The 20550-nt window shown below is 45.4% G+C and overlaps 1 protein-coding gene across 4 annotated transcripts; it reads right to left on the bottom strand.

Moving 5' to 3' along the window:
- Window positions 1-7995: 7995 nt before the first annotated feature.
- LOC121579712 (histone H4 transcription factor) lies at window positions 7996-19888 on the bottom strand. 4 transcript variants are annotated; one of them, XR_006002942.1, is made up of 15 exons: window positions 19393-19888; window positions 18937-19163; window positions 18552-18663; window positions 18154-18306; window positions 17953-18030; window positions 17709-17829; window positions 17346-17484; window positions 16993-17117; window positions 16540-16705; window positions 12951-13077; window positions 12562-12726; window positions 12134-12301; window positions 11608-11811; window positions 9565-11285; window positions 7996-8379 (listed from the first exon to the last, which is right to left on the bottom strand). XR_006002942.1 is itself a non-coding variant. In XM_041894548.1 (14 exons), exons 1-14 carry the CDS (start codon window positions 19556-19558, stop codon window positions 11272-11274), a joined length of 1965 nt encoding a protein of 654 aa, XP_041750482.1. In that variant the 5' UTR covers window positions 19559-19888; the 3' UTR covers window positions 9301-11271. The 4 variants fall into 4 exon arrangements, 2 of the variants coding, with proteins under 2 accessions (XP_041750482.1, XP_041750484.1); XR_006002943.1 differs by lacking the exon at window positions 7996-8379 and having other exon boundaries at window positions 9301-9749; window positions 10012-11285; XM_041894548.1 differs by lacking the exon at window positions 7996-8379 and having other exon boundaries at window positions 9301-11285.
- Between the last annotated feature and the right edge of the window lie 662 nt (window positions 19889-20550).

Raw genomic sequence — 20550 nt, 5'->3', positions numbered from 1 at the left:
GAGACTGTTCCTATGGACTGTCCGCTGCAGGCTAAGGGTCTAAATGGACAATTGTTGACCCGCATTACCCATCAGACTGTTCCTGTTTGTCTTAGAGTGTCGGGAAATCATCAGGAGAACATTCAATTCCATATTATCGACTGCCCACAGACTCCCCTGGTCCTTGGTATCCCCTGGCTCATAAAACACAATCCACACATTGATTGGGTGACAGGTAGCATTGTTTCATGGAGCACATTTTGTCATGTGAATTGTTTGTGTTCTGCTCAGACTCCTGCCAGTACTGTGCCTCAACCTCCACTGGAGTCCATGGATCTTTCTGCTGTTCCTGACGTGTATCATGACCTGGCATCCGTTTTCTGCAAACACAGAGCTACTTCTCTTCCTCCTCACCGGCCTTACGACTGCGCCATTGACCTCCAGCCAGGAGCCCCGCTCCCCAGCAGTCGCCTGTACAATCTCTCCCGGCCGGAGACGGAGGCTATGGAGAACTACATTCGGGACTCCTTGGCGGCAGGTATTATGCGTCCCTTCCTCGTCACCTGTAGGAGCGGGATTCTTTTTGTTGCTAAGAAGGATAAGACCCTCAGACCCTGTATTGATTACCGTGGACTTAACAACATCACCATTAAGAACAAGTAGTCTCTGCCTTTGATTAATTCTGCTTTTCCCCTCCTTCATGGTGCTACCATCTTTACGAAACTGGATCTACGAAATGCGTATCACCTGGTGCGCATTCGTAAGGGTGATGAATGGAAGACTGCCTTCAACACACCCTTGGGACATTTTGAGTATCGGGTTATGCCTTTTGGGTTGTCTAATGCCCCTGCTGTTTTTCAGGCACTAGTCAATGATGTCCTTCGGGACATGTTGAATCGGTTTGTTTTTGTCTATCTGGATGATATCTTGATTTTCTCAGAGTCCTCCCAGGAACATGAACTGCATGTGCGCCAGGTGTTGCAAAGGTTGTTGGAGAACAAACTGTTTGTGAAGATGGAGAAATGTGAATTTCATGTGTCTGAGACCTCTTTTGGGTTACATCATAGCTCAGGGGGAGCTGCGGATGGACCCAGCTAAGATCTCTGCTGTCACGGACTGGCCAGCTCCCTCTACCCGCAAACAACTTCAACGATTCCTGGGGTTTGCGAACTTCTATAGGAGGTTCATCAAGGACTACAGCCGCATTGCGGCGCCACTCACCGCTCTCACCTCCATCTCACGACCGTTCGCTTGGAATGAAGGGGCCGAATCAGCGTTCGAAGAACTGAAACATCGCTTCGCCTCGGCTCCCATTCTGATGCAGCCGGACCCCGACCGCCAGTTTGTCGTGGAGGTGGATGCATCCGACACTGGGGTAGGTGCAGTGTTGTCACAACGTTCTCCTGAAGATAACAAACTGCATCCCTGTGCTTTTCTCTCAAGGAAACTTTCTCAGGCAGAGAGGAATTATGATGTTGGAAATCGTGAACTGCTCGCCGTTAAGCTGGCTCTCGAGGAGTGGCGACATTGGTTGGAGGGGGCGGAACAACCCTTCATCGTTTGGACGGATCATAAGAATCTGGCTTACCTCCAGTCAGCGAAGCAGCTCAACCCCCCGTCAAGCCAGGTGGGCACTATTTTTTGGGAGATTCAATTTTTTCTCTGTCTTACCGTCCCTGGGTCACGCAACGTCAAGCCTGACGCCCTGTCTCGTGTTCATTCGGCTGTTGATACTGGTAGTAACCCTGAACCCATTTTGCCTCCTACCTGCAGTATTGCAGTCATCACATGTGACATCGAGGGGATTGTTAGACAGGCTCAACATCATCAAGCTGACCCTGGGAGGGGTCCTCCTAACCGGATGTTTGTCCCTGAGTCTGCTCGCTCCCAGGTACTTCAGTGGGCTCACTCGTCTCCCCTTACCTGTCACCCTGGAGTTTCGCGGACCCTTGACTTTGTGCGACGGAAGTTCTGGTGGGCCACGATGGAGGCGGACACTCGAGCCTTCATTGCTGCTTGTACGGTATGTGCACGAAGTAAAAACTCCACCCAGGCCAGCGCTGGTCATCTACGACCTCTACCTATACCCAGCCGGCCCTGGTCGCATATCGCTATGGATTTTGTCACTGGACTTCCCCCTCATCTGGTAAGACTGTCATTCTTACGGTGATTGATCGTTTTTCTAAGTTCGCTCATTTTTTGGCCCTACCTAAACTGCCCACTGCCAGAGAGACGGCTGATATTTTGGTTGAACATGTGTTCCGCTCTCATGGTCTACCCACGGATATTGTCTCTGACAGGGGTCCCCAGTTTGTCTCCCAGGTGTGGAAAGCTTTCTGTAAAGCTTTGGGCATTACATCCAGCCTGTCCTCTGGATATCACCCCCAGACCAACGGGCAAGCCGAGAGAGCGAACCAGGAGATGGAGACCGCACTTCGCTGTGTCACTGGGTCTAACCCTGGGTCATGGAGCTCCATGCTCCCCTGGGTGGAATATGCTCATAACACCTTGACTAACGCTTCCTCTGGTTTGTCTCCTTTTCTGTGTGCTCTGGGTTATCAACCTCCCCTGTTCCCTTCCCAAGAGAGGGAACTTGCGGTACCCTCGGTGCAGTCCCACATGCGCCGCTGCTGCAAGGTCTGGAGGAAGGCCAGGGTAGCTCTGTCCCGAGCTTCGGCGTACATGCAGAGGCAAGCCAACAGTCACCGGTCCCAGGCTCCCGGTTACTCTCCTGGTCAAGAGGTATGGCTGAAGTCACGGGACCTTCCATTGAAGGTGGAGTCGAAGAAGATGGCGCCTCGTTTTATAGGACCGTTCAAGATACTGTCTATTGTTAACCCCTGCGCGGTTAAGCTACAGCTTCCTGCCTCCCTACGGGTTCATTCCACCTTTCATGTTTCCCAGATTAAGCCTGTGTCGGTTAGCCCTTTGTGCCCGCCCTCTCGTCCCCCTCCTCCGCCCAAGATCGTGGGTGGGGGTCCGGTCTACACTGTCCGGCGACTTCTGGATGTTCGCCGCCGGGGTCGTGGTTTCCAGTACCTGGTGGATTGGGAGGGTTATGGTCCTGAGGAACGTTCCTGGGTGCCCAGGAGCTTCATTGTGGATCCTGCTCTGGTTCGTGAGTTTCATAGGTTACATCCTGATAAACCCTGTCGGCCGCCAGGTGGCGTCCGTAGAGGGGGGGTACTGTTAGGCCTACTGCTGCTAGGTAGCTCTCTCTCTGCTCTCCCCTCCCTCTGTCTGTCCTTGATTGCAGGAGTGAAGTCTGGTGTGCGGGAGTCAGGGTTCCAGCTGCAGCTCATTCACCATAATCACCTCAGCCTTTAAGACCCGGTCAAACTTTCCACTCATCGTCAGATCATAGTCAAGACAACCATGTTAGTCTCGCTGCCGACTCAACCTGTCTGTTTTCGCTCTTGTGTTTTTTTGGACTGTTTATTTACTTTTTCTCCTGTGCCACAGATATTTGGAACCTGACTCCTGCCTCCGCTTCACTCCTGCCACCACCATCCTGCTCTCCACTATCGGGCCTCTCCTTTGGACTCACCACGGACACTAGGACATTACGGTACCACACCTGCCCTGACCTGGATCTGTACCCTCCCTGTAACCTGGACTTGCTCTTCCCCATTTATTGGAAACCTGGACTATTGAACATTATAATAAACCTGTTAAAACTTCTCTGGCTTGGTGTACTTGTCTGCATTTGGGTTCTATCCAGTTAAATCATAACACTCTCATCTTTTTAAGTGGGAGAACTTGCACAATTGGTGGCTGACTAAATACTTTTTTTCCCCACTGTATGTATGTATGTATATATATATATATATATATATATATATATATATATACATACATACATATACACACACGTTTGCCCACTGACAAAGACATGATCAGTCTATAATTTTAATGGTAGGTTTATTTGAACAGTGAGAGACAGAATAACAACCAAAAAATCCAGAAAAAACGCATGTCAAAAATGTTATAAATTGATTTGCATTTTGAGGGAAATAAGTATTTGACCCCTCTGCAAAACATGACTTAGTACTTGGTGGCAAAACCCTTGTTGGCAATCACAGAGGTCAGACGTTTCTTGTAGTTGGCCACCAGGTTTGCACACATCTCAGGAGGGATTTTGTCCCACTCCTCTTTGCAGATCTTCTCCAAGTAATGAAGGTTTCGAGGCTGACATTTGGCAACTCGAACCTTCAGCTCCCTCCACAGATTTTCTATGGGATTAAGGTCTGGACACTGGCTAGGCCACTCCAGGAACTTAATGTGCTTCTTCTTGAGCCACTCCTTTGTTGCCTTGGCCGTGTGTTTTGGGTCATTGTCATGCTGGAATACCCATCCACGACCCATTTTCAATGCCCTGGCTGAGGGAAGGAGGTTCTCACCCAAGATTTGACGGTACATGGCCCCGTCCATCGTCCCTTTGATGCGGTGAAGTTGTCCTGTCCCTTAGCAGAAAAACACCCCCAAAGCATAATGTTTCCACCTCCATGTTTGACGGTGGGGATGGTGTTCTTGGGGTCATGGGCAGCATTCCTCATCCTCCAAACACGGCGAGTTGAGTTGATGCCAAAGAGCTCGATTTTGGTCTCATCTGACTACAACACTTTCACCCAGTTCTCCTCTGAATCATTCAGATGTAACATTGGCAAACTTCAGACGGGCCTGTATATGTGCTTTCTTGAGCAGGGGGACCTTGCGGGCGCTGCAGGATTTCAGTCCTTCACGGCGTAGTGTGTTACCAATTGCTTTCTTGGTGACTATGGTCCCAGCTGCCTTGAGATCATTGACAAGATCCTCCTGTGTAGTTCTGGGCTGATTCCTCACCGTTCTCATGATCATTGCAACTCCACAAGGTGAGATCTTGCATGGAGCCCCAGGCCGAGGGAGATTGACAGTTATTTTGTGTTTCTTCCATTTGCGAATAATCGCACCAACTGTTGTCACCTTCTCACCAAGCTGCTTGGCGATGGTCTTGTAGCCCATTCCAGCCTTGTGTAGGTCTACAATCTTGTCCCTGACATCCTTGGAGAGCTCTTTGGTCTTGGCCATGGTGGAGAGTTTGGAATCTGATTGATTGATTGCTTCTGTGGACAGGTGTCTTTTATACAGGTAACAAACTGAGATTAGGAGCATTCAAATACTTTTTTCCCTCACTGTATATATATACACACACACACACACACACATTTGCAAACATTTCTAAAAACCAGTTTTCGCTTTGTCATTATGGGGTATTGTGTGTAGATTGCTGAGGATTTTGTATTTTTTTAAAATCCATTTTAGAATAAGGCTGTAACGTAACAAAATGTGGAAAAAGCAAATGGGTCTGAATACTTTCCGAAGGGTCTGAATACCTTTGAACGGGGTATGGCAGTAGGTGCCAGGAACACTGGTTTTACAAAAATGCCATGCTCTTATGAACTGAGCCATGTAAAAGACCTCTACAATCCATAAATAACATTTAATAAATGTAAAATACAATACAAGATTACAATATAGATGGAAGATGTATAACTGCCATCCCCATGAGCGTACCACTCTCCTTCAGGCCATGGATGAGGCCTGAAATGATTTCAAATCAAATCAAATGTTATTTGTCACATACACGTGTTTAGCAGATGTTATTGCAGGTGTAGCGAAATGCTTGTGCTTCTAGCTACAACAGTGTAGTAATATCTAACAAGTAATATCTAACAATTTCACAGCATATACCCAATACACACAACCTAAGTAAGGAATGGAATTAAGAATATATACAGTTGAAGTCGGAAGTTTACATACACCTTAGCCAAATAAACTCAGTGTTTCACAATTCCTGACATTAAATCCTAGTAAAAATTCCCTGTCTTAGGTCAGTTAGGATCACCACTTTGTTTTAATGTCAGAATAATTTGAGAGAATGATTTATTTCAGCTTTTATTTATTTCATCACATTCCCAGTGGGTCAGAAGTTTACATACACTCAATTAGTATTTGGTAGCATTGCCTTTAAATTGTTTAAATTGGGTCAAACGTTTTGGGTAGCCTTCCACAAGCTTCCCACAATAAGTTGGGTGAATTTTCGCCCATTCCTCCTGACAGAGCTGGTGTAACTGAATCAGGTTTGTAGGCCTCCTTGCTCGCACATGCTTTTTCAGTTCTGCCCACACATTTTCTATAGGATTGAGGTCAGGGCTTTGTGATGGCCACTCCAATACCTTGACTTTGTTGTCCTTAAGCCATTTTGCCACAACTTTGGAAGTATGCTTGGGGTCATTGTCCATTTGGAAGACCCATTTGCGACCAAGCTTTAAATTCCTGACTAATGTCTTGAGATGTTGCTTCAATATATCCATATAACATTTTCCGTCCTCATGATGCCATCTATTTTGTGAAGTGCACCAGTCCTTCCTGCAGCAATGCACCCCCACAGCATGATGCTGCCACCCCCGTGCTTCACGGTTGGGATGGTGTTCTTCGGCTTGCAAGCCTTCCCCTTTTTCCTCCAAACATAACGATGGTCATTATAGCCAAACAGTTCTATTTTTGTTTCATCAGACCAGAGGACATTTCTCCAAAAGTAAGATCTTTGTCACTATGTGCAGTTGCAAACGGTAGTCTGTCTTTTTTATGGCGGTTTTGGAGCAGTGGCTTCTTCCTTGCTGAGCGGCCTTTCAGGTTGTCGATATAGGACACGTTTTACTGTGGATATAGATACTTTTGTACCGGTTTCCTCCAGCATCTTCACAAGGTCCTTTGCTGTTGTTCTGGGATTGATTTGCACTTCTCGCACCAAAGTACATTAATCTCTAGGAGACAGAACGCGTCTCCTTCCTGAGCGGCATGATGGCTGCGTGGTCCCATGGTGTTTTTACTTGCGTACTATTGTTTGTACAGATGAACGTGGTACCTTCAGGTGTTTGGAAATTGCTCCCAAGGATGAACCAGACTTGTGGAGGTCTACCATTTTTTTCTGAGGTCTTGGCTGATTTCTTTTGATTTTCCCATGATGTAAAGCAAAGAGGCACTGAGTATGAAGGTAGGCCTTGAAATACATCCACAGGTACACCTCCAATTGACTAAAATGGTGTCAATTAGCCTATCAGAAGCTTCTAAAGCCAAGACATAATTTTCTGGAATTTTCCAAGCTGTTTAAAGGCACAGTCAACTTAGTGTATGTAAACTTCCGACTTCAACGGTACGAGCAATGACAGAGCGGCATGGACTCATTTATATCCAGACCAATGTCAGGCTTGGATTCGCCATGCCAAAAGGTTTTTCCCCAGGTGCATGAACAATGAGGATGCTCAAGACAGGTTTGATGTTGTGTTTTGGTGACTAAACCTATTATTATATAGGTAATATTTCACAGTAGAATTACATTGTGGATCAATGGTTGTGTGGGAATGTCTACAAAAAAAAAAAAAGAATGTATGAATGCACAATGTAAGCTTTTGAACATAAGACTGGCTGCGTTACAAGTTTGGAGTTTTGTACTAAGAGTTTTCAAAATTCACCACATACTTGTGAAAATAGTACCAAAGTGATAAGAAAGAACTGTAAGAAACTGTGTTGCACCAGTTTCCAAGCCTTTGATGTTGGGACTGCAGCGACACCACGTGGTTATTATAGTTAGTATAGTAATACAGTCATTGGTTATTTTGAGATTGTTGACACTGTGCACAATACAGCATAGCTAGGAAAAACTTTAACAATAATATATCATGTTTTGGACAGTATTGAAATTCTGGATTCTGGAAAACTGCAGAAAAACATGTTTCAACAATACAGTTACTGTAAATCCTTCAGAAATCAACTGCTAATTTGATCAAGGAAATGAATGCATTAGAATAGAGCATAAAGCTCCCCAAGGTTATATCTGAGGAAGGACTAAGTCCACTCAGTCTCCACTGTCTCCAGGCTCTTTAACTTTATATTGTATTCACCTGATTGTTCACCATGCCACCTGAGGGGAAAACAGGGTCAGAGTGCCAAGGTAGATCATTACTCACCTCAATGTCAATGCAGGTTTCTGCTTTATTATATCAATGACAAGCTAAGCTAACACATCACTTTCTATTCACAATATGTTTGAAGAAGAATGGCCTTGTGAAAAGTTTCCTTAAATGGAGCAAAAGGGAACATTTGAAAGAAAAGCCATTTTGTCATAAGCGTGAGTTCTTAAAGAGCGTGCTGACGTTATTCCACAATAAATACGAAACATAAACCATGTCAACATGGGGCTGGAATGTGCTCATAAACTGGGATCAGGTACAGTATAAGTAGTGATCTTGTGTGTGTGACCGAGCAAGAGACATCTGGATTGAGACAGCAAGTAGAATCATCATAATGGCACCAAGACGTACAACTCTCCTCTCTGTGGCTCTTCTGCAGCTGCTGATACTGGTGAGATGAATTTAAATGATGTTTATTGGGTGCTCTGACATATTACAGTTGTAGTGTCATATTCACATCATTCGGAAAGTATTCAGACCCCTTCACTTTTTCCACACTTTGTTACATGACAGCCTTATTCTAAAATGGATTCAATTGCTATTTTTCCTCATCAATCTACACACAATACCCCATAATGACAAAGCAAACACAGGTTATAATTGTTTTCTAATTTATTAAAAATAAAAAACGGAAATTTCACATTTACATAAGTATTCAGACCCTTTACTCAGTACTTTGTTGAAGCATCTTTGGCAGCGATTACAGCCTCGAGTCTTCTTGGGTTGTATGACGCTACAAGCTTGGCACACCTGTACTTGGGGAGTTTCTCCCATTCTTCTCTGCAGATCCTCTCAAGCTTTGTCAGGTTCGATGGGGAGCGTCGCTGCACAGCCATTTTCAGGTCTCTCCAGAGATGTTTGATCGGGTTCAAGTCCGGGCTCTGGCTGGGCCACTCATTTAAGAATGATGGAGGCCAATGCTGCAGACAATTTCTGGTACCCTTCCCCAGATCTGTGCCTCAACACAATCCTGTCTCGGAGCTCTACGGACAATTCCTTCGACCTCATGGCTTGGTTTGTGGGATCTTATATAGACAGGTGTGTTCCTTTCCAAATCATGTCCAATCAATTGAATTTACCACAGGTAGACTCCAATCAAGTTGTAGAAACATCAAGAATGATCAATGGAAACAAGATGCACCTGAGCTCAATTTCGAGTCTCATAGTAAAGGGTCTGAATACTTTTGTAAATAAGGTATGTTTTTTTATTTGTAATACATTTGCAAAAATGTCTGAAACCTGTTTTCACTTTATCATTATGGGGTATTGTGTGTCGATTGATCAGGAAAATGTTTTATTTAATCAATTTTAGAACAAGGCTGTAACGTAACAAAATGTGGAAAAAGGGAAGGGGTCTGAATACTTTCCGAATGCACTGTAGTGTTGCTTTAAGTCGTGTCCTGCAAACAGTATCTCTCATGTCTGTTGATTGAATATTTAACTTCAAAGTAAATGTCTATGTGTACACGTTAAACTGTCACCAATACCATGTAATACTATTACTTGTCTTTAAGTTGAACCATTCTATCATGGTTATCATGGTTTCATATTGAACACTGAAGCAAGTACATACCCACTTAAAGGGTCATAATAAGCCTTCATTATCTCGGGTTCTTGTTGCATCCTGTAGGTCCAGTGAGGGTGGCAGTGCCTATCAGGCTGTCTGTGGAGAATGAGCTGTCCAATGGAGAATTGGCTGGTCAGGTCTACTCCAGCTCTGTGGTGGAAGGGGGAGTACTATTGGGGGCCATGAGGAGACTGGAGGACACAGACCACGACTTCAAGTAAGGAACATTGGTCATTATCATCAGCATTATGAACAATCACTAATTGAAATACATTGTATTAGACAGAGAGGTCTATGTAATCTCTTGTATTATCATACATTTTCAGGCTTAATTCTTCCTCATTTTACAATTACATACTTCCAGAAATCGAAGTCCATTTCTCTTATCAAAACGTTGTACAGTATTGTCAGTCATCATAATCTATCCTGCCTTGTTGTGCATGATTAACTTACACGTGTTGCTCTCCATTTAATAGGTTCACAGTGAAAGAGGACTTCCCACGGAGCGTGTCAATGGAGTGGCTGGGATGGAGGCCAATCGAACCTACTGGGAGCTACTGTCAAGAGTAATCTGGGGTTCAGACCAGGATGGATGCAGGTAAGTGTGGGTCTAAACAGTGCTTATGAGTCATCTCTTATTCTTCTGTTCTCCCAGTATGTACAAAACAATTGTATTTTATTCTATTCTGCGCGTAATAAGCAGTTTTTAGCATTGCATTACTAAAGACAAAATAATGTTTGACTTGGTCATGTTCATTTCTTTGCAGGAGTTGGCTGCTACCAACCCAAAGAAGATGAACACATCCTGCGGCTCAGCACTTGATCTAAACCACATAATTAAATAGAATGGATTCGAAATATAATGAAACTAGATCTCTATGGTCGAAACACTGAGTTGGTTGAGTGTGTAGTTTCACATTACATTTTACCAGGATTCATAAGAAGACAACAAATCATCAACAACTAACATTGTTAGTGAGGAAGCACCTTGACTTTGGTTAACCATCTACATCTTCTAAGCAATACAGACAGTCCAACCAATGGCTGTAACATGAGGATAAATAAAAGACATACAATAATCAACAAAGTGTATCCCATCCATTTGCAAATACACTAAAACACATTGCATATTATGTACTCCAAGCTATCTCCACACCCAGTATAGTAAACATGCTGTTAGATAGTTAACCTGGCCCTCCTCTGACCTCTCCTCTTCCCTGGGCTGCGGTGAGTAACAAGATTAAGGTCTCAGCCCCACAACCAGCTCATTCTAGGTTCCAGGACAGATTGAATGAGCAGGTTGAGCTAAAAGGACAACTCATTAATCCCAACAGAATCTCTACACTTGGAGAGACCTCCCCCTCTAGCCTCGTCAAAACTGTTCATCTACGCCTCACGATGAGTCCTTTACGTAGTCGGGGAGTTCGTTGAGGAAACGTAGAGTGTCTTTGCCTCGGTGCTCTATGAGGTTGAGGTTAGGACCACAGCAGTCTGTCGCGACAGACTGTTTGTTAGTTCCACAGAGATGTCTCTCTAGGTTCCCCTTTGATCCTCCTTCCGACAGCAGATGAAGCAGCAGTAGTCCGATGAGGATTTCAGCATTCCGATTAAGATTCCGATGAGCATCTGTGATGTTAAGCTGGTCACTGATATTCCTTGTGGTTGTTTTGCAATACATATTCTAGTCACTCAATAGTGGAATACGTCCGTCTTTTAACCTAAAGATGCTAAAAGATGAGACATTGTGGGGAAGTGTTTGTTATGCAGGCCAAAGAGTTTAGAACTCGTGAAATATGCATGGGTTACCTTTAGTTGGAAATAATATTCAATAAACACGTTGTGAACAAATGTAATGCTAACAAATTAACCACACTCTAGAGTACACATTTTTCAGGAACCCAACAAACTCACACGCATTCATCCCATCCATTCATTGAAACCAGCCAATCTGGTTTAACTTCATTGCCCCGCTAGTTGACATGCCCAGTTATTTAGCTACCATCAGTCAATGGACTGTACCACTCAAGGGCGTAAAAGTGTACTACTCACCACAGGCGATGTGGCAATCACACAGGCACGTGTCACAGCGGGTGAACCAGCGCTTCCAGTCAGGATTAATCTTCCTGCAGTTGTCGATGCGGTAGCAGCCCTGCTTAAGAGGCCCCATGTAGGACTTAAGAGGACAGGTGGATGAGCAGGTAGCCGTTTCTAGCTCCTTCTCAGTGATCTCCACACGGCCCTGACGACACACCCCTGGCCCAGGGAGAGAGGGGGGGACGGGGGTAGAGGGGATGGGGTGTGGAGGAGCAGAGACGTGAGGTGGAGGTGAGAGAAAGAAAGGTAAAGGACTACTCACTTTAGTGTACTAAGATGTGTGTTCCCTGAGGTGTTGTGGGGGCAAAATTAATGGTGATCAATGAGGCTGTATGAACAAACAGGCTACTCAGACTACGGTGAGCTGGCTACATTCACACAATGACATTGAACGCTACTTCTTCACACCTACAGGGAGTAGTGCCATGTAGTGAAGGCAAATTAGTGGGGTCTTTGATCACTGAACAAATGGGCCACTCACTGAGACAGGAGGGTTTGGGGGTCCAGCCTCCATTGGACTGGCAGGCTCGGGCAGGGTCCCCCACCAATAGGAAGCCAGGGCGACAGGCGTACCGGACCACTGAGCCCACCCACCAGTCGTTCCCGTACACCATCCCGTTATAGTCCACGTCAGGCCTCCCACAGTTCACTGAACCACACAGGACAGGACAAACACAATAGAGCACGAGCAAAGTAGAGAACAATCCACATGACTAATAAACTGTATGAGAAGATAATGTAAAAGTAGTTCAATGTATTTCCCATTTTAGTTTCTGTTACATTTCAGTATACTGACAAATTCATTCATTTCCTGCTGTTAAGGAAAATACAATTTGATGGGATTTTTATGGATGTGCTACAGTGAGAGAGCAGGGTACAGCAGATACAGGTCACACGTGTGAGTGGTACCTCTGCAGAGGGATTTGTAGCCAAACCAGCAGCAGTCAGAGTCCCCACAGCGATCCTTCTTCAGTTCCTGGTGTCTCCCCTTACAACCACCCATACAGATGGGGGCTGTGCCTGACCAGTAGGTGTCATCCACAGGTTCTGGCTCTGGAGTCGCCTCTGTCACACCTGAATCAGATCAGTTCCATCAGATAATATACACTAAGTTACCTCTGTCAAACCTGAATGAATCATTACAATTCCATCAGATTACATACATTCTGGACCTGACTCTAAGTAACTTTGGATAAGACAAATCAATAAAATGTATATACTGAACCAAGGGTAAACCTCTTGAAAGTGAAGCACTTTCAATAACCATCACAAAAAATATTCCTAGTAAAATATCTTACCGCTACCTTCCTCATCCTCCATTAACTCAGGCAGCTGTGTGAACAACCCATGTGAGGACCCCAGGAGCAGTAGCAGCAATGAGTACAGTCTCATGGTTGCCTGTTTTCTGTCCCTCAGTAGCAGCCTCTACAAGCAGGGGAGGTAAACACCACTCACATCTGACAGCTCAGTTCTGAACCAAAGCAAAACTCAAAACATGAATCATCCATGCATGCTTCATCTTCAATTGAAATCTCCATAAAGACACAGAAGCATGCCTAGTAGTCTTCAGGTGTTCTGTATGATCTATCTGCAGAAGGGTCCAGAGACCGAGTGAGGAAGCAGAGCACAGCGAGTCCTGCTTACACTAAGCTCCTAGGACTGGTTAATCTTTTAAACACAGCTAACAACAACAACCCATCCACCACCACCACAGATATGATACTGTGTGCTGTGCTTGCACAGAGTCATAGCATGGGTTGCAGATATATTCATGTACATTATACAGTTTTGCGCGGATGTGCAATTGTAGTGTATAAGAAAAGGAGGCGAGAAATACATATATCGTTATAAGGATGGTTTTCTTGAGTGCATTGCAATAGCTGCACGACGTCTGCAGACTTAAGAGTAAAACGTATTGATTCCATCTCGGCCGTTGAATAGAGTGGCATCCACCACGCTCGGGCTCGTGCGGTGGAGGAGATCTTCGTGGTGGTCTGTTGATATCCATCTGGTGGTGTGGGGGCTGTGCTTTGGCAAAATGGGTGGGGTTATATCTTGCCTGGTTGGCCCTGTCCGGGGGGTATCGTCGGACGGGGCCACAGTGTCGCCCGACCCACCCGTCTCAGTCTCCAGTATCTATGCTGCAATAGTCTATATGCCGGGGGGCTAGGGTCAGTCTGTTATATCTGGTGTAATTCTCCCGTCTTATCTGGTGTCCTGTGTGAATTTAAGTATGCTCCCTCTAATTATCTCTCTCTCCCTCCCGGAGGACCTGAGCCCTAGGATCATGCCTCAGGACTACCTGGCCTGATGACTCCTGGCTGTACCCAGTCCACCTGGTCGTGCTGCTGCTCCAGTTACAACTGTTGTGCCTACGGTTTGTGAACCCTGACCTGTTCACCGGACGTGCTACCTTGTCCCGGACCTGCTGTTTTCGACTCTCTACCGCACCGACTGTCTCGACCTCTGAATGCTCGGCTATGAAAAGCCAACTGACATCTACTCCTGAGGTACTGACCTATTGCACCCTCCACAACTACTGTGATTATTATTTGACCCTGCTGGTCATCTACGAAGGTTTGAACATCTTGAAGAACAATCTGGCCTTAAATGGCCATGTACTCTTATGATCTCCACCCGGCACAGACAGAAGAGGACTGGCCAACCAGAGCCTGGTTCCTCTCAAGGTTTCTTCCTAGGTTCCTGCCTTTCTAGGGAGTTTTTCCTAGCCACCGTGCTTCTGCATCTGCATTGCTTGCTGTTTGGGGTTTTAGGCTGGGTTTCTGTATAAGCACTTTGTGACATCTGCTGATGTAAAAAGGGCTTTATAAATAAATGTGATAGATTGATTGATCAACAGCCTCTGAACATTATATTTCTGTCCTGTACGTAGCCTCGCTCGCTCTCTGTGTGTGCCAGTCTTGTCCATCATTGGAGGAAGTGTCTGACGGGCAACAAGCCGGATGTAAGAGCACCACTAAGTGGATTAGATTCTACGCCATAGAGCGCTCCCTCACTCCCCCACCCTCGCTCTTTCACGTCACGCACACGCAGGGGCACACACACGCACATGCAGTAAATCTATTTCTGTAGGATTATTCAGCACAACATATAGATATCTAATATTCCACAATGTTCTGCTTCACTTGATAAAGAATCATCAGTTCACATCTACATGCAATGTTCTGAAATTTGCATCAAACTAAAACATTCAAGCTCAAAAAGGTGAGTGACAGCGATGAAAAATACAATCTGTTTATTGCGCACAATAGAAAACAAACGTCAAATCAAACAGCTGAGGGGCATAATACAAAGCTGGATCAATGAGTTAGCCAGCTAACTTAGATAAACAACCAGCAATAACTATTGATTTTCTGGTTCAATAAGAAAGTTAAACTTGTTGAGTCAATTAGGCCAGTGTTTCCCCAACTCCCGGTCCCGAGTACCTCCAACAGCACACATTTTCTTTGTAGCACTGGACAAGCACACCTGATTCAGCTTGTCAACTAATCATCAAACCCTCAATGAGTTGAATCAGATGAAATTGTCCGGGGCAACAACAAAAATGTGTGCTGTTGTGTGTACTCGAGGACTGGAGTTGGAAAACACTGAATTAAGGCATCCGCATGCTTCCCAGCCGAAACAGTTCGGTAGAGTTCGTGCATATATTAAGATGACAGTTTGTGACGTTTTGGTTCGTTTTAGACTTCGGTGAGGGTTTTTTCGGCACACACACATTTACTTCTGGAGGCAAGCCGAATTTCGGAGCCAAAGTTTACGCCCCTTCCTCAGTGATTGGTCAACAGTATGGATTCCTCAATAAAGTCTTTGATGTCATTCAACGAGAGACAACTCATTTTCATGCACATTTTTTCATTGAAAAAAACTTCACCAAACATCTTAGTTAGATGTAAAATTGCGCGACTAAGATCTCTTCGTCATAAACGTCAAGATTAATGACAGATTTCTTGAGTTATCTTAGATTCATTCAGATTACTTGGAGGAAGTGTATACTGGCTACGCGTCTCAAAATGGACAAACAGTACTATTGCCGCTTTTCTCGTTTTACAAGCAAATGTCTTTTAAAGGAGTATGGGAACACACTCGTTCGGTTAGCCGAGTTTGGCTAGGTCCAGCCCAACTGAAGCATGCTGACGCCTTCAGACCATGCCCATTTCAAACTTTTCTTTCTAAAAAAAAAAATATATATAACAAGTTATTTAAGACTATTTAGTTAGCTGGCTAACTAATTAATCCTGCTTTATAGTATACCCCTATCAAGTCCATTCTGCTAAGCTCAAAATTGTTAATAATGCAAAACATAGCAACCGTCTTGGTCTCCACAAACGGCGGATCAGACGTTGGACAACAACTACTGAAATCATATCCACAATATCAACTCCATATCTTCTGACAAAGTGATGTGAGGAGAGAGGACAGACGAGGCCAGTCCTGCTGGTTAAATCCCAATATTTAGAAGCCACTGTTCACTTCAATCCATACTATGTAAATCCTTGAAGAGTTCCCCCTCCTCATCCTCAGCATACCCCCAAGACAGGTGTGCCCAAAAACCCGGTGCAGCTCTCCCGTCCTTCCCTTAGTCCTGGTGCCTCTTTGTGCTATGTCACTGCTCCGTATCTCAGAGGAACAAGCCATTAGAGGAGCAGTATGTCTGTGTGAAGGTTGCAGTGGTTACACTACCTGCATGCCGAGCTGCTGAGCAGTGTCCTGTAGCTGCAGCGTTACCGCGTCCTCCCCTGCCTGAGACGAGTCACCACCAGTCAAATCATAGAACACACCCGCTCCCTGCTCCCCAACACCCCCCTGACCCTCTTCCACAGGCCCACCCTCCTCCTCCAACAGCACCCCTCTCAGCTCCACCTGTACCTCCATGGAGTGTGCTACTGCCCTGGCATCCTCCCCAGGCCCCAGGATATCTGTCCGGGCAGCGTCCTCCCCCTCCGGTCTCCCTCTCATCAGTTGCTCGGTCAGCTCCACGCTCTCATAGCGGATCAGCTGCAGACGCATGAAGCCGTCCTCATGCTCCTTATACCTGGGAGAAGAGAGGGAAGAAAGAGAAAGAAGAGTTAGCCACAAGACCAAAATGATGACTGAAAGATGCTCAGACTTTCTCATTCACCTACTAATGACTCTGGAGTCAAACTACTTAGATTGAATGGAGGCCTTGTCAATACAGACCATCTCCACATAAACATGCTGTTAGATAGTTAACATTGCTGTTAAATGCATCTCTAATCACATGCACTTTAGAATTGGTTGTCCTAGTATGCTGGCTGTAAATGTTGTGTTTGCTATGTTCAAAAGCTCCGTAGTTGGTACCTGAATCGGGGGTGTCCAGAGGGCCATTTGAACTGGTGCTTCTTGCGGAGGTGGGCAGTGAGGCTGTTCCCTCTAGTGAAGCACTGCTCACAGACATGACACTTGTAGCGAGCCACAAAATCTCCCTGAGTTGTCAACACAAAAATGCAACATCTTAGAAAATAGGTCATGCATAGTTTTGGAACTGACAATTATTAGAGTTGTTTATTCATGCCTGACTTACCATATAGAGCTGACACAAACTGTACTGACTTCATATTGTCATTTTCAGCACATTTCCACCAACTATGGTGGATGCATAACCAGGCCAGCCCAGTGAAAAGGGTAAACATTTGTAAATCTCCCCCTCTCACCTCATGTACTTTCTTGTAGTGGTTCTTGATGGAGTGCAGTGTGCGTGTTGTGTAGTCACAGTTGGTGAAGTCACAGCGGTAGGCCGGCTCAGTGCTGTGGGTGTCCATGTGTTTACGAAGGTCGATCTGGTTCTTACAGCTGAGGAGAGATACACACACCACAGGAAAGATGGGTTAGGATGGGTTCTGCCTATACTAATCTACTAACATTCAGGCAACTTGCACACACTAAACATGTACTCCTTCAATATAATTCATTGTCATAATATTGACAGAGTATGGACATGATCTCTGTCAGAAAAGGATGGTGTTGGCTTATAGTCCTGGGCATTACCTAAGTAGTTACCTAATGTATTAACCTACCTGTACTCGCAGTATTCACAGCTGTAAGGCTTCTCATTGCTATGGCGGAACTTGATGTGGTTCCGCAGCGATGAGGGGGACGGGCAGGTCATGTCACACAATGGACACTTGTAGTGGTTCACTAACAGCAGATGGGGAGAGAGAAAAAGAGAAAGGAACTGATCAGAACACCGTACTACAGGGCAGCAAACGACAGCAGAGAATGATCAACGTGTGATATAAATACAAAGTTCAAGGGGCTGACCATGATTCCTCATGTGGTCCCTCAGTAGTCTCTCCGTTGCAAAGCGTTTGGAGCAGTGGGAACACTGGAACCTCTGACCTAGGACAGACAAGGGAACAGACACAGTCATGAGTCAGTCATTAAGGAAATGGGTTATTGGGTTATACTCCACAATGTTAGCAAAGCCCTAAATCCAATCCATCCCTGACCTTCCCCGCTCACCCTCAATGGTGGTCTGCCGACTGATGTGGTCAAAGAACTTGGTGTTGTTGGCGAACATCCCTCCACAGATTGGGCAGGCCACCACCTTCTCCCCGGTGTGGCTCCGCAAATGCTCCCGCATCTTAAAACGCCTTTTAAACGTGGCCTCGCAGTCTGGAGAAAAGTCAGGGGAAATAAGTACAGGTGATACTCTCAGTAGCGGTATAAACTCTGGTTCCAGGTCACATGACATCGGTAATACCCTGCTTTTACCTATTTTATTCACCCTCAATTCCAAAATAATGAAAAACCACACATTCTCCAATTGAAACATACAGTCACCTCTGTTTCTCCTGAATAGTTGTAAACTAGCCTGTGTTACTCACTGCTGCCATTTTTACAGGGGTCAGTGGACTCACCCTTCCAGCCACAGTGCAACAAGAGCTCCTTATCAGCAGAGGGTACGTCCATACACATACTGTGCATCTCCACATGGCGGTAGAACCACTCTGGGTTGGCAAAGGAGGGTTGCTGCAAACACATACACACAAATACATGTTGCTCTCATAGTAATGATCTTAGTAAGACCAACAAAAGTACAAGATCTGAAAACTTCACCACTTAAACTGATATGCTTAAATCGGTCCACTTGAATAGATTTGAGGGCATTCAACCTAAGCCCATCTAAATTAAAGAGCTTGTGCGTGTTCCGTGCACGTCCCTGGTCTATGCCCGGCTTAATGCTATGTCTGTCCACAAGCTTCACATCTAAGCTAGATATGACCCACACTAACAGTGTCTCACCTCACATTGCTCCCACTGGCAGATGAAGTTGTCTGTGATGTCAGGCACGATGTTGCGGTTGTGGAGGCCAATGGCGCAGGTACCGAGGCTGGGCTGGGCCTTGAGTACCCCCTGGCCCCACTGCTTCAGCTTGGTGTGGTAACAGTGGAAATAGACGTGGCGCTTAAACTCCTCAGCACTCTCCACAGAGCAGAACCCACAATCTATCCATAGACAGCTGAGCTCCTCTAGTGACAGAAAACGAACAAGATACATGTATATGGCATTGTACAACATGAGTGTCTTCCACAATAGCCTTAGATAGCTACTTTATCTCAAATCAAATTAACGTTTGACTTTTCTTTCTCCTGGCTTTTCCTGTCTCATGTATTGTATCTCTCACACAGAGGGTCACTCCACGTCGGAGGCACAGTGGCTGTGAAAAGAGACTAATCCATACTCCCCTTTCCCGCTCACCAAATGAGTACTTTTCCCCGTCCTCAATGTCCAGCGCCTTGAGGTGACCCTCCACATGCTCGCAGAACTCCTGCATCCGATCGAACGACTCTTGGCAGGACCCCCACTCACACGCCAATTCCAGCGGTGAGTCCTCTTTTCTCGCCCGTTTGCTTGCAGGAGGCATCGAATCTCACACTATACGTTCACATGAACGGTCGTGTATAACGCAAAAAGCTAACCTTATATGGAAACGAAAATTGCCTTGCTACCGAACGGTAGCTACGCTAGGCGTTAGCTAGCGAACGGCAGTAGTATCCAAGTGTAACAACAACGTTCTGATATCGTTACAACAATGTGATCGTATTGAAAAGTAATGTAGCTAGCAAGAAATGAAAAATCTAAAAGACAGTTTCTCAGTTATTTAGACTAGAAAGAAGAACCACATTTACAAGTTAACTAGCTAACCTGGATGTTTTTAAACAAATGTTTCCTGACGAGTTTCTGAGCTCCAATCATAAATATTCTTCTTCATCTTCTTCTTTGGGTTTGAGTTGGCGGATCGCACTCAACTTTCAAGGTGCATACACCGCCACCTACTGTACTGGAGTGTGAGGGCAGTCAAGGCCTAACTACATTAAATTATCTTAATTAGTCCTGTTCCACTAAGAAAGTGAAATAGACCCCTAGACACCACTTCCCTCACCTTTCCTCCCCCCGCTACATCACCCAAACCCCGTACAGCCTATCTAACCCTTTCACACAATCTCTCCCTATCTGCTTCATACAATTCACAAAATATTAACACATGCTCCCTCGTTTCCTCCACTAAACACTCATCACACATACCTGTTTCATGTCTCCCTATCATCCACAACGTGACATTCAAACCTGTGTGTCCAAACTGTAGTCTACTTTACACAACTGCCTCTCTCCTACATCCCCTACTCCCCACCTCTTCCTTTACTGACCGATGCACGCAATAAAATTGCCTCACCTTACTACTATCATTCCACTCCCTTTGCCAAAGATAGACCCCTTTTGCCCGGATCAAGGGCTTGACTTCCCTGCGGCCCAGCGGGAGCTGAATATCTACCCCCTCTCTCCTCACAGCACTCTTAGCCACCACATCGTCTCCACAAACAAGTCTCCCCTATCCGACCTGCATGTCTTCACACT

The sequence above is a fragment of the Coregonus clupeaformis genome, chromosome 13 (assembly GCF_020615455.1).
Source record: "Coregonus clupeaformis isolate EN_2021a chromosome 13, ASM2061545v1, whole genome shotgun sequence".
NCBI lineage: Eukaryota > Metazoa > Chordata > Actinopteri > Salmoniformes > Salmonidae > Coregonus > Coregonus clupeaformis.
The sequence above is the reverse complement of the archived record's forward strand: the minus strand, read 5'-3'. Positions and strand labels throughout refer to the sequence as shown.